The sequence below is a fragment of the Salmo salar genome, chromosome 28 (genome assembly GCF_965601325.2).
Source record: "Salmo salar chromosome 28, fSalSal1, whole genome shotgun sequence".
NCBI classification, from domain to species: Eukaryota; Metazoa; Chordata; class Actinopteri; order Salmoniformes; family Salmonidae; genus Salmo; species Salmo salar.
In genome coordinates, this window is record NC_138318.1 from 12,345,099 (window position 1) to 12,357,920 (window position 12,822).

The 12,822-nt window shown below is 40.5% G+C and overlaps 1 protein-coding gene across 4 annotated transcripts in view; it reads left to right on the forward strand.

Annotated features, from left to right (window-relative positions):
• Positions 1-12,822, forward strand: part of ca10a (carbonic anhydrase 10 (inactive)a) — a 321,449-nt gene that overhangs the window by 64,272 nt on the left and 244,355 nt on the right. For all 4 annotated transcript variants that reach the window (XM_082970470.1, XM_045710262.2, XM_045710259.2 and 1 more), the window contains exon 2: positions 469-543. In XM_082970470.1, coding sequence (XP_082826596.1) covers positions 469-543 — 75 coding nt within the window. The remainder of the gene's footprint in view (positions 1-468; positions 544-12,822) is intronic.

The window sequence follows — 12,822 nt, forward strand, 5'->3', positions numbered from 1 at the left end:
CAATATCTCCAAAGCTCTTCTGGTAATTCTGGGTCCCGACCCTCCCTTTTTAGCGGGACCTTTACCTATTCACCTCAAATATAAAGTCCAGCCCTCCTCTAATCTGGGCTTTTTACTGCACACAACATAATAGAATGCATTTCCAGACGAATGCCCGAGGAAGGTGTGTGTGCGTGTACTTACACTTGTATACGTACCAGTATGTGTTATGTGTACGTGCACTTGTGTGTAGGATTTCCAATCTCATGTTCTGTTTGTTCTCTGCCTGTCTTCAGGGAGTGTTTGTTTGCCAAGGCCTCTTCCTGAAAAGGTTAGAGAGGTTGGCTGGAAAGGATGAGGATCAAAATGGAACATTTACATGAAGGAGTAGAGTCAGTGATGTGAACACAGCGGGTGTTGTCTCTCTTGTCTAAAATTAACATACATCTGATTGACATGCATGTTCTCTGTTTTCTTCCTCTCCGACAGCTCAGCCAAATGTACCTAAAATACATGAGGGATGGTGGGCGTACAAGGAGGTTGTTCAGGGGAGTTTTGTACCAGGTAAGAATCCTTATACTGTACTGTATGCAGTTAAGACTGTTGTTTATTTCTATAAGGTTGTTTATTTTAGTGTGAAGAACATTGCATATTTTCTATTTCATAGCTCGACAAACTACCTTGCCACAGGCTCTGTTTTTACAGTTTTTTACAATCCATTTGGCACTAATTTCAGAACCTTATGGTCATTTTTCAAAACTCAAAACGGTCATCACTTGTAACACAGGCAGTCCAATGTTCAAAACATTGCATTGTGCATTCATATCTTTAAAGAAACCCTGCACATGCAGAATCATTGGTTCAAATAACTAATTTATCATGAAATACCATAGGAACATTCATTTAGATCACCCACACACAATTTACCGATAGTTTCACTGTGTAGTTGTTCGTACAATCATTAAATATTGTAGTACAAAATATGTGATACATGTTTCATTATGGTACTACACGTAAATACATCACTGTAAAAGGACTAGTAGAGAGAATACTATAGACACAGTGGAATCATTGAACAAAATCTGAAATGTATTGATGAAATACAATAAAATCACTGATAGGTTTCTTTGAATCAAAGCAAAAATATTTAGCTACAAAAAAAGAAAAAAACTACAGTAAAACATCAACTGCAGTGTTCCTCACCTGGCTTACTGTAAAAAGCAAAACAAAGACTTAATTACTGTACTTCTATATTTCCCACAACCTTGCCTTGTGGATTTGGCAATAGGTTCTCATCCACATCACAATGGATGTTTTCATTAGCCAAACATCTTGGGAAGAATCTTCGGGCATGGCGAATCCAGGCCTGACACTGGTCTGCCGTGATGTCATTGCATGCGTCATCCATGGCCTGGAGAAGGGTGGCTTTTTCGTGAGGGCGCCTATCATATACCTTCCACCTCCATGTGGAGAAAAATTCCTCAATCGGGTTTTAGGAAAAGAGAGTATGGGGGTAAGTACAGGGTGGTAAATTGTGGATGGGCCTGAAGCCATGCTTGCATCATTTGAGCATGGTGGAACCTGACATTATCCCACACAATGACATAGGTCATGCCATCAGCTCTACAGACCTAATTCAGCTCATCAAGGAAGGTTACATTCGAACAGTGAATCATGTGGCTGCCTGCAACTCAATATATAGAGTATATAGAGTAGAGAGCTTTAGATGTTGTTCGACCAAACATTAGAACGGGCAACATGCGTAATCTAAGCAACTTTGACCGTGGTATGATTGTTGGTGCCACACATGGTGGTTCCAGCATCTCAGAAACAGCTGCCTTCCTGGGATTTTTATGCACTACAGTCTCTAGAGTTTATGGAGGATGGTGTGATAAACAAAACACATTCAGTGAGCGGCAGTTCTGTGGGCAAAAACACCTTGTTAATGAGAGAGGTCAGAGGAGAATTTCCAGACTCATTCAAGCTAACAGAAAGGCCACAAATGCTCAAATAACAGCTGTTTAAAACAGTGGTGTGCAGAAGGGCATCTCTTAACGTACAACGCCGTGAATAATTCAGGCTGTTGTGGAGGCAAAAGGGGGTCCTACCCAGTACTAGATAGGTGTGCCTAATAAAGTGGCCGGTGAGTGTACAGTAATGTCAAATCTGAAAACATGGTCTGAAAAAGTGCTACATGGAACCATAGAAACATGGTCTGATAAAGAATGATAATGAAATATTACATCCATAGATAATGTAGTCCAATTGGTTCATGTTCCACGGTAATTGGTGTCAATGGATCTTGTTATCCTGAAACTTTCATGATATAAACATGGAATATTGTTCATCAGTTTCCATAAAACTATGCATTAAGAGTAATGCAACAGTTACTTATCATTTTGAGCAGTTGTATCAATTGGTAGTTAGATCATTGTAATGAAATGAATAGACAGTCATCTCAGATGTAATGTGTGAAATTCATTTTGAAATGGTAATACTTTGATGTTAAGTTGTGTCAGTTTGAACAGGTGATTTTAGTTCAATGAACAAATGATCTTAGCTTTATGTGTATTGTATCCAAGCAATTGGAAAATGTGCATTTTGATCATTGGTTGTGAGTTTTGTCTAGAGTTTTGAAAAATGACATCAAGGTTCCGAAATTAGTGCAAAAGTGATTGTAAAAAACTGTAATGCTTACAAGACATTCGTTGCCTTTGTCATGTAGTTCACGTTGTTTTGTTGCTGATTGACTGGCAGGTGTACAAGGGCCTTTCTTTCTACCTCGTTAATTTCCCTCTATGTGAACCCATCAGCCCAATTATTTCCTAAGATTGTACTTTTCTGCTGCTGAGCTGTTGAGTGCTTTCGATGATGCCTGCAGGTGTGTGTGTGTGTGTGTGTGTGTGTGTGTGTGTGTGTGTGTGTGTGTGTGTGTGTGTGTGTGTGTGTGTGTGTGTGTGTGTGTGTGTGTGTGTGTGTGTGTGTGTGTGTGTGTGTGTGTGTGTGTGTGGTGTTAATGCATGCCTTTTATTTAAGCCTGCGGATGTGTTATTTTATGTGAGTGAGTGCGTTTGTGTGTGTGTGTGTGTGTGTGTGTGTGTGTGTGTGGTGTTAATGCATGCCTTTTATTAAAGCCTGCGGATGTGTTATTTTATGTGAGTGAGTGAGTGAGTGAGTGCGTTTGTGTGTGTGTGTGTGTGTGTGCGTGCGTGCATTTGCATGCTTTTTTATTATACCTGCGGTTGTATATGTGGAAATGCCACACAATATAACAGCTGAGAATCAACTGTCAGCGACTGAGGAGCGCTGTGTGTGTGTGCGTGCGTGCGCGTCTGTTTGTCAGAGGCACGTCGTCATTGCAATGCTTTATCTCCAATATAATGTTATCGCCCCTGTCCTCGCAGGCCTTCCTGCACCACTAGCCACTCAACAACAGCTGGCACCGCTAATGCACTAGTCGTGATCCCCCTGTGCCAGTGAGGGGAGGAGGTACTGTAATCAGACGTTTTACGCCCTACTCTCTCAGGTCTCTGCCAGAGAGGAGCTGATAGTAGCCGATAAAGAAGGAAACTTTACCTCGTGCGAATGAAGTGACATTACTGAGCTAGGGTGTGATAATCCTGAATCGGTTGATAAGGCACTGTGGTAGTTAAAACTAGGACCACAGGGAGACTTTGGGGAGTCGGTCGGTAGTGTTGTTATGGATATTATTGTACCTTTTCAACTATTTTCATGGATAAAAGGGTAGCTATTAACATTTTGTATTAGGATTTGGTTTGACTAATTCCTCAGGCCCTTTCTTTATTCCAAATCATGTCTAGGGCATGGAGATATTAAGTCCCCCATCTATGTCTACTCATAACCAACTGCAAGAGGTCCTGGGAATTCACAGGGTGAACATTGCATTTGGTTTGTTTAGTTTTTTAAACCCAGCTCTCTGATTCTGTTAGTGATTATTCATTGATTATTTACTTCAGGTATTTCGCTACACCCGCAATAACATCTGCTGAATATGTGTATGTGACCAATACAATTTGATTTGAGGTTTGCTAGTGCTGGGCTGTTACAAAAATGCGCACTCCGATGGGTCCTCTCCCCCGGACCGAGATTTTAGAACATTGCTGTACAGTAGGCTATTTGTAAAAGCTAACGTGATCCCATTTTGTAGCCTTATGTTACATAACTGACCTTTGCAATATAATGTGCCCTTTCTGAGCTACCCCAGTTAGCTTTAGTAGTTCCCAAAGGTCAACGAGGACCATTAGTATATGCCTCCTTTTAATCTGCTCTGGGGAGATGATTCTCCCAGCCACAGATCTAGGATCAACTCATTCTCTCTAGATACTAATACTAACTATCAGAGGGGGGAATACAAAACTAACTTTAGCTCAGTGTCTAGGGCCAACTCCATCCTAGTCATTCAGTGTACCGTCATCTCTTCAGAGAGCATTGAGAAGCAGCTCTTATTGGCACAGTATGGAGTTAAAGGTCATTTAAGATCATCAGCTTTGAGCATCATATGGGGTCATTCCAGGAATCCCGGCCCGGATGTGGATTTTGCTGTTTATTATTGTTGTGTTTTTACATAATTTTCCCCTCTATTCTCTTTATCCCATTTCAGCAGATTATCTTGTTGATCCTGCTGAAAGATTATTTTAGAGGAGATAAAGCCTGTGAGGAATGGCTGGTTGCTGTGAGCTAGGATTAGGGAGGGAGGGAGATAGAGAGGGGGGCTTGGCAGGATCCAAAGCAGTGGTTGAACCATCTTGAATTGTCATGCGGGGACGAAGAAAGCTTGATGTGGAACAGGTAGCATGCTGTTCAGCCAGACAGAGGTGTCAAAATGAACATGTGGCGAGAAAGGGGGTTGCATGAAAGTGACTGGTTAACACTCACCCCCTTCCCTTAACTGAAATGACTATCACTTCAGAAATCTCAGTTTATCTCTTTGTCCAATTTCTCTTCTTTTTCACTCTCTTCCTCCACTTTTTCTCTTCTTTCCCTGTCCTTCCCTGTCCTCCCCCTCTCTCTTTCTCCGCCCTCTAGCTCTTTAAAATATCCCTTCTCTGTCCTGCGCCACTGGAGCGCGATGCGGGGTAGATAGAGAAAGCGATGCGACTCGGCTGGCCTGGCTGCCTGCTGGTTGTCTCTCTGATGTGTATCTGGTAGGCATCTGATGGTTCTCTGGTGTGAAGTGTTGGACTGTGTGCTCCAGCACAGACCCTCTCCATGACAGGCACTGGACTAATGAGAGAGAGTGGAAATGGAGAGTACCGGGAGAAAGAGAGAGAGAGAGAGAGAGAGAACGAGAATGAGAGAGAGAGGGGGGGACATAACGAGAGAGAGAGAGAAAGGGGGGGCAGAATGAGAAAGGTGGGGATGAGGGTGAGAGGAAGAGACTAGGGTGGGAGATGGAGTGATAAAGAGGAAGAGATGAGGAGAGGCAATTATAACAACCGTACAACTATGAACTAGACATGTGTAAGCAGCTTTCACCAATTCAGTGCTATTAGGTCTTTAACTTCTATGGGCTACGTGGGACGCTAGCGTCCCACTTGTGGGACACAGCCAGTGAAATATCAGGGCGGCAAATTCAAAACAACAAAATCTCAGAATTCAAATTTCTCAAACATACGACTATTTTACACCATTTTAAAGATACACTTGTCCTTAATGTAACCACATTGTCCGATTTCAAAAAGGCTTTACAGCGAAAGCAAAACATTAGATTATGTTAGGAGAGTACATAGACAAAAATAACCACACAGCCATTTTCCAAGCAAGGATATATGTCACAAAAACCCAATACACAGCTAAATGAAGCACTAACCTTTGACGATCTTCATCAGATGACACTCCTAGGACATCATGTTACACAATACATGTATGTTTTGTTTGATAAAGTTCATATTTATATCCAAAAACAGCATTTTACATTGGCGCGTGATGTTCAGAAAATGTATTCCCACCAAAACTTTCGGTGAATGTGCACATCAATTTACAAAAATACTCATCATAAACGTTGACAAAATATATAACAATTATTTAAAGAATTCTAGATAGACTACTCCTGGATGCAACCGCTGTGTCAGATTTTAAAATAGCTTTATGGAGAAAGCACATTTTTCAATATTCTGAGTACATAGCTCGCCATCACAGCAAGCTATACAGACACCCGCCAAGTTCGGGGTCACCTAAACTCAGAATTAGTATTATAAATATTCCCCTACCTTTGCTGATCTTCGTCAGAATGCACTCCCAGGACTGCTACTTCCACAAGAAATGTTGTTTTTGTTCGAAATAATCCATTTTTATTTCCAAATACCTCCATTTTGTTAATGCGTTCAGAGCACTATCCAAAGGCATAACACGCGAGCGCGGTACCAGAGACGAAAAGTCAAAATGTTCCATTACTGTTCTTAGAAGCATGTCAAACGTTGTTTAAAATCAATCTTTATGGTATTTTTAACATAAAATTGCGATAATATTCCAACCGGACAATAGCGTATTTATTCAAGGAGAAAATGAAGGAACAGCGTGCTCGCGGGACCGCGCATATCCAATCCCTTTCTCCCCAGGCAGTCCACTCAGTGACTGAGCTCCTATTATCTGCCCAGTAACAGGAGACAGTTGAAACAACTTTCTGAAGGCTTTTGACAGCCAATGGAAGCCTTAGGAAGTGCAACGTTACCCCACAGAAACTGTAGTTTCGATAGAGATTCAAAAGAAGAACTACAATTCTCAGACTTTCCACTTCCTGGTTGGATTTTTCTCAGGTTTTTGCCTGCCATATGAGTTCTGTTATACTCACAGACACCATTCAAACAGTTTTAGAAACTTCAGAGTGTTTTCTATCCAAATCTACTAATACTATGCATATTCTAGTTTCTGAGCCAGAGTAGTAACCAGTTTAATTTGGGTACGTTTTTCATCCGGGCGTGAAAGTACTGCCCCCTATACCTTAAGAAGTTTTAAGGTCCATGAAGGGAAACAATGGAATCCATCTTCTTTTTCCTACTCTGCACTTGCAACAGTGTTACTATGTACCCCAGATGTAGCACCAGCTTTGCTGCAATGAAAGTCTTCCGAATTACTGCTCCGCTGCTTAAATGATAACAAGTCATGGAAGACTCTTGATCTGAAAAATATCAAATATGAGATATAATCAGGCAGAAGCAGACAATCAGTATGATCCGTTGTTGAAGCGTCAAACTCTGTCATCTTTTTTTACACAGTTAATGATAGCACTTTCAATTCTTCATTCCCTTCTCTGTAAAAGTCGGATTTAACATCCACACTTCTGTTTTGAATAATAACAGTATAAGTGTTAGTTTTCTTTGCAAGGAGGGGATTGATTAACAAATTAAAGGTTTCTTCAGCCTTTTCTTGAGTCTCAGTGCTCAGAGACAAGGAGGATTCACCAATTACAGGTTTCTGAGCTACCGTATCCAAAACCCGGCTTCCTGAAAATCCCTTTAAAGCTTTTTAACTTAATTCTCCAGTTAAAGGGCAATTCCGACACTTTTCAACCTCCTACTTATCATCTCCAGCACCAACCCAGTGTCTACATATGTGAAAACAATGCGTTTCTATGATCTGTGGTTAAAAATATAAGAATAAAGGTCCAAAACAATGCTGCTGTGACATCACAGGGTAGGATTAAAAGTTTTTAAAAAACAGTGATTTTCAAAACCTGCCATGAGTTTTAGTTTTAGGTATTTTCTTCCTCCCCACTTCACTGCGAATCTCATAGTGTTTTTTAAAATCACTGTTTTTAAAATGTTTGAACTTTTGATGATGTCATCAGGTAGATGAAATGCACCGTTTTCACATATGTAGATACTGGTATTGTGCTGGAGATAATGAAATGAGGTTGAAAAGTGGTGGAATTGCCCTTTAAGTCCCTTCAAAATCACTGGCTGCTGCTAATTGTTAGATATATATATATTATGTAAGTGTGTGTGTGTCTGGCAGATAGTGAGTGCTTCTCCGAGTAACAGTCTCTGATCGAAACTCAATTAAACAACACAGAGACGATCCACGAGGGCGCGGCAGCTTTGCAACCTGCGCTTTATTGGGGGAAAATTGATATCCTATAGCACTTTGCCAGCTTCTTTCTGCTACACAGGCACTAGAAGGACTAGCAAAGGGACAATGTGCATTAAAGATCCTTAGTGATGAAACACTGTTAGGGGCTGTTGGAGGAACAATGTGAGCTGTTTTGATTGGACCAGTAGATGAAGTTCTGCGTTGTGATTAGTAGTGTTGTTACGATACCAGAATTTTTACTTCAATACCGATACCAGGTTTAGTATCACGATACTCATTACTGGAATGATACTCAATGCCAAAATTATACCACGGCAAAGAAACAATAGCGTGTTAGCTTTCACAGAATAACAGGATAACCACTGGGCTTTATTTCATATTTTTTTACATTGAACAATATGTTGAATACTGGTTGAACAACTAAAATAACACATAGAATATCTTCTATTCTATATTCAATTTCTTTCAAAAATAAAACACCATATTAAATAACAGAGAAGCAGAGCATGCAATAATTTTACAATGACATCTAAACTGTTTTAAAATGTCAGGGTAATTTGCTAATCTATGACCATAATATTGGGTAAATTACATGCATTAGACCTATGATTCATTATTCATCTACAGTGCCTTTAGAAAGTATTAACACTCCTTGACTTTTTGAAAATGTTGTAGCGTAACAACCTGACTTTAAAATTGATTAAATTTACATTTTGTGTCACTGGTCTACACACAATACCCCATAATGTCAAAGTGGAATCATGTATTTAGACATTTTTACAAATGAATAAAAAAATGTAAAGCTGAAATGGCTTGAGTCAACAAGTATTTAACCCCTTTGTTATGGCAAGCCTAAATTTGTTTTGCTTAACAAGTCAAATAATAAGTTCCATGGACTCACTCTGTGTGCAAAAATAGTGTTTAACATAATTTTTATGACTACCTCATCTCTGTACCCCACACATACAGTTAATTATCTGTAAGGTTCTTTGCAGCAATTTGACCTGGCTTGATTCAGGCAGTCTCCTCTGAAAAGTTGATGTTGAGATGTGTCTGTTACTTGAACTCAGTGAAGCATTTATTTGGGCTGCAAGCTGATGTGCAATTAACTCTAATGAACTTATCCTCTGCAGCAGCGGTATCTCTTTCTTTCCTGTGGTGGTCCTCATGAGAGCCAGTTTCATCATAGCGCTTGATGGTTTTTGTGACTGCACTTGAAGAAACTTTCAAAGTTCTTGACATTTTCCAGATTGACTGACCTTCATGTCTTAAAGTAATGATGGACTGTCATTTCTCTTTGCTTAATTGAGCTGTATACCACCCCTACCTTGTCACAGCACAGCTGATTGGTTCAAACGCATTAAGAAGGAAATAAATTCCACAAATTAACTTTTTCCAAGGCACACCTGTTAATTGAAATGCATTCCAGATGACCTCATGAAGCTGGTTGAGAGAATGCCTAGTGTACAAAGCTGTCATCAAGGCAAAGGGTGGCTACTTTGAAGAATCTCAAATATAAAATAGATTTAGATTTGTTTAACACCTTTTTGGTTACTACTGTCACAACTTCCGCCGAAGTTGGTGCCTCTCCTTATTCGGGCGGCGTTCGGCGGCCGACGTCACCGGCTTTCTAGCCGCCACCGATCTACGTTTCATTTGTTTTGTCTTGATTGTACACACTTGGTTTCCATTACGTTATCATTTATTCCCTATTGAACCCTCTGGTTCCCACATGGTTTTGTGCTTGTTTGTTCTTTGTCAAGTGGTCGCTCTTTTGTGTCGAGCTGGAATATTTGCCCCGTATGGAATTTGTTTGTGATTTATTCGAGTAAAGTACATTTTTACTCAGTTCTGTGTCCTGCGCCTGACTCCGTCCTACCCGCTGCACACTGACACTTGACAACTTCATGACTCCATATGTGTTATTTCATAGTTTTGATGTCTTCACTATTATTCTACAATGTAGACAATAAAGACAATAAAAATAAAGAAATACCCTTTAATGAGTAGGTGTTCCAAAAGGTTTGACTGGTACTGTATGTCATTGCCACTCAAAAACAATTTGAATTGAGTTTTCAGTTGAATAACATTACAATGCAAATGTCATGTGTAAAACTGCTTTTCATGTTGTTTTACAACTAAACCTCCCTTGCACTGCACTGCTTTGTAACACATTTTGCATAGTTGTTTTGGTGGGCTGACCTTTATCATCTGCTCTGTAAGCAAAGTATTCCCACAGTTCCCTTCTGGAACCAGTTTGGTCATCAAGCTGCCCGCGTGGAGGTATGATGTTTTCGTTAGAAGAAGCCATGCTGTCGGAATTTTCTCTCCCTTCTGGCTTGCTTCTCAAAAGCGGCTGGTGCTTTGTCAGCAGCATACACAAGCACAAGTAGCCACTAGCCTGGCTGTCTTACTACTGCAAGGGTTATGACGGTTATGGAATTCTGGGTAACGATTCATTGTCATGCAAATTCCAAAATTAGCTACGTCATACAGTACGTCATGAATACAACACTGCTTTGGTGACACCCCTGCATAAAAAACAAATGGTTTTGACTCTGTGGAACTTTTGGAAAATTTGCATTTCCTTCTGACCGTGCCGTTCTGCTCGTAAAATTATTAACAACTTTACCCAATTCATGCAAAAATTAATAACTGCTATTGGGTAAACTAAACCTACTTGAATATAAAGTTGAATACTCTTTTCTCCTAAAATGAATGCATTAAGATGATTATAAATATATTTTTCGTAGTTCAGGGTTATTGTCCATAATTGTCAGTTACACGATTATACAATAATTGTGCCAGCCCTAACTACAGCCCCCTTGAGAAGATTCAGACAAATGACTAGACAGACTCAAACCTCTCAATCCCTATATGACGTGAGACACATTTGACAGAAGTACCGACATTAACAAAACTTCTAGTACCGAACCGTTTTCAGTATCGAAAAAGTACTGACATTTTGGAATATCGTGCAACAGTAGTGATTGGACCAATAGCTGTGGTTCTGCATCGTGATTGAAGCAGTAGCTGGGGTTCTGCGTTGTGATTGGACCAGTAGCTGTGGTTCTGCTGTGGAGCATTATGGCCCATTGAGTTCTGATGATGATGGGGGAGTGAGTACCAGGCTGCCAGCACCAGGCTAGAGTGGAATTTAGCCAAGATACAGTCAAGGTGTGGAGGAGGACTGTGGGTGCTGTTAGATGTTAGTTGAGGACTATGAAAGTAAACATATTAATTTATTATCTAGTACAGTGTACAGTTGAAGTCGGAAGTTTACGTACACCTTAGCCAAATACATTTAAACAAATCCTGACATTTAATCCTAGTAAAAATTCCCTGTTTTACGTCAGTTAGGATTACCACTTTATTTTAAGAATGTGAAATGTCAGAATAATAGTAGAGAGAATTATTTGTTTCAGCTTTTATTCCTTTCATCACATTCCCAGTGGGTCAGAAGTTCACATACACTCAATTAGTATTTGGTAGCATTGCCTTTAAATTGTTTAACTTGGGTCAAACGCTTCGGGTAGCCTTCCACAAGCATCCCACAATAAGTTGGGTGAATTTTGGCCCATTCCTCCTGACAGAGCTGGTGTAACTGAGTCAGGTTTGTAGGCACAAGCTTTTTCAGATCTGGACCACACATTTTCTATAGGATTGAGGTCAGGGCTTTGTGATGGCCACTCCAATACCTTGACTTTGTTGTCCATTTTGCCACAACTTTGGAAGTATGCTTGGGGTCATTGTCCATTTGGAAGACCCATTTGCGACCAAGCTTTAACTTCCTGACTGATGTCTTGAGATGTTGCTTCAATATATCCACATAATTTTCCTCCCTCATGATGGCATCTATTTTGTGAAGTGCACCAGTCCCTCCTGCAGCAAAGCACCCCCACAAAATGATGCTGCCACCCGGGTGCTTCACAGTTGGGATGGTGTTCTTCAGATTGCAAGCATCCCCCTTTTTCCATCAAACATGACGATGGTCCTTATGGCCAAACAGTTCTATTTTTGTTTCATCAGACCAGAGGACATTTCCCCAAAAAGTACGATCTTTGTCCCCATGTGCAGTTGCAAACCGTAGTCTGGCTTTTTTATGCCGGTTTTGGAGCAGTGGCTTCTTCCTTGCTGAGTGGCCTTTCAGGTTATGTCAATATAGGACTCGTTTTACTGTGGATGTAGATACTTTTGTACCTGTTTCCTCCAGCATCTTCACAAGGTCCTTTGCTGTTGTTCTGGGATTGATTTGCACTTTTTGCACCAAAGTATGTTCATCTCTAAGAGACAGAACGAGTCTCCTTCCTGAGCGGTAAGATGGCTGCGTGGTCCCATGGTGTTTATACTTGCATAATATTGTTTGTACAGATGAACGTGGTGCCTTTCGGCGTTTGGAAATTGCTCCCAAGGATGAACCAGACTTGTGGAGGTCTACAATTTTTTTCTGAGGTCTTGGCTGATTTCTTTGGATTTTCCCATGATGTCAAGCAAAGAGGCACTGAGTTTAAAGGTAGGCCTTGAAATAAATACACAGGTACACCTCCAACTATAAATTGTCTACATAAATATGTTGTGTCTGTAAGCATAGAGTTACATGATTTGTTGCTTTTGGTAATAGCCGGTTTTCTGTAACGGTGGCTTTTTCTGCCAGTTCAATGGAATCCAATTGCAGGCAGGAATCTTTGTGGATTATACAGTATGAGATTGTTATGCGCTAAGCTTGCCTGCTACTCTGCTATGCTGTCTCAGCCTGTCTACCAATCTCTGCTGCTTTCTCTCTAATGATTCTGT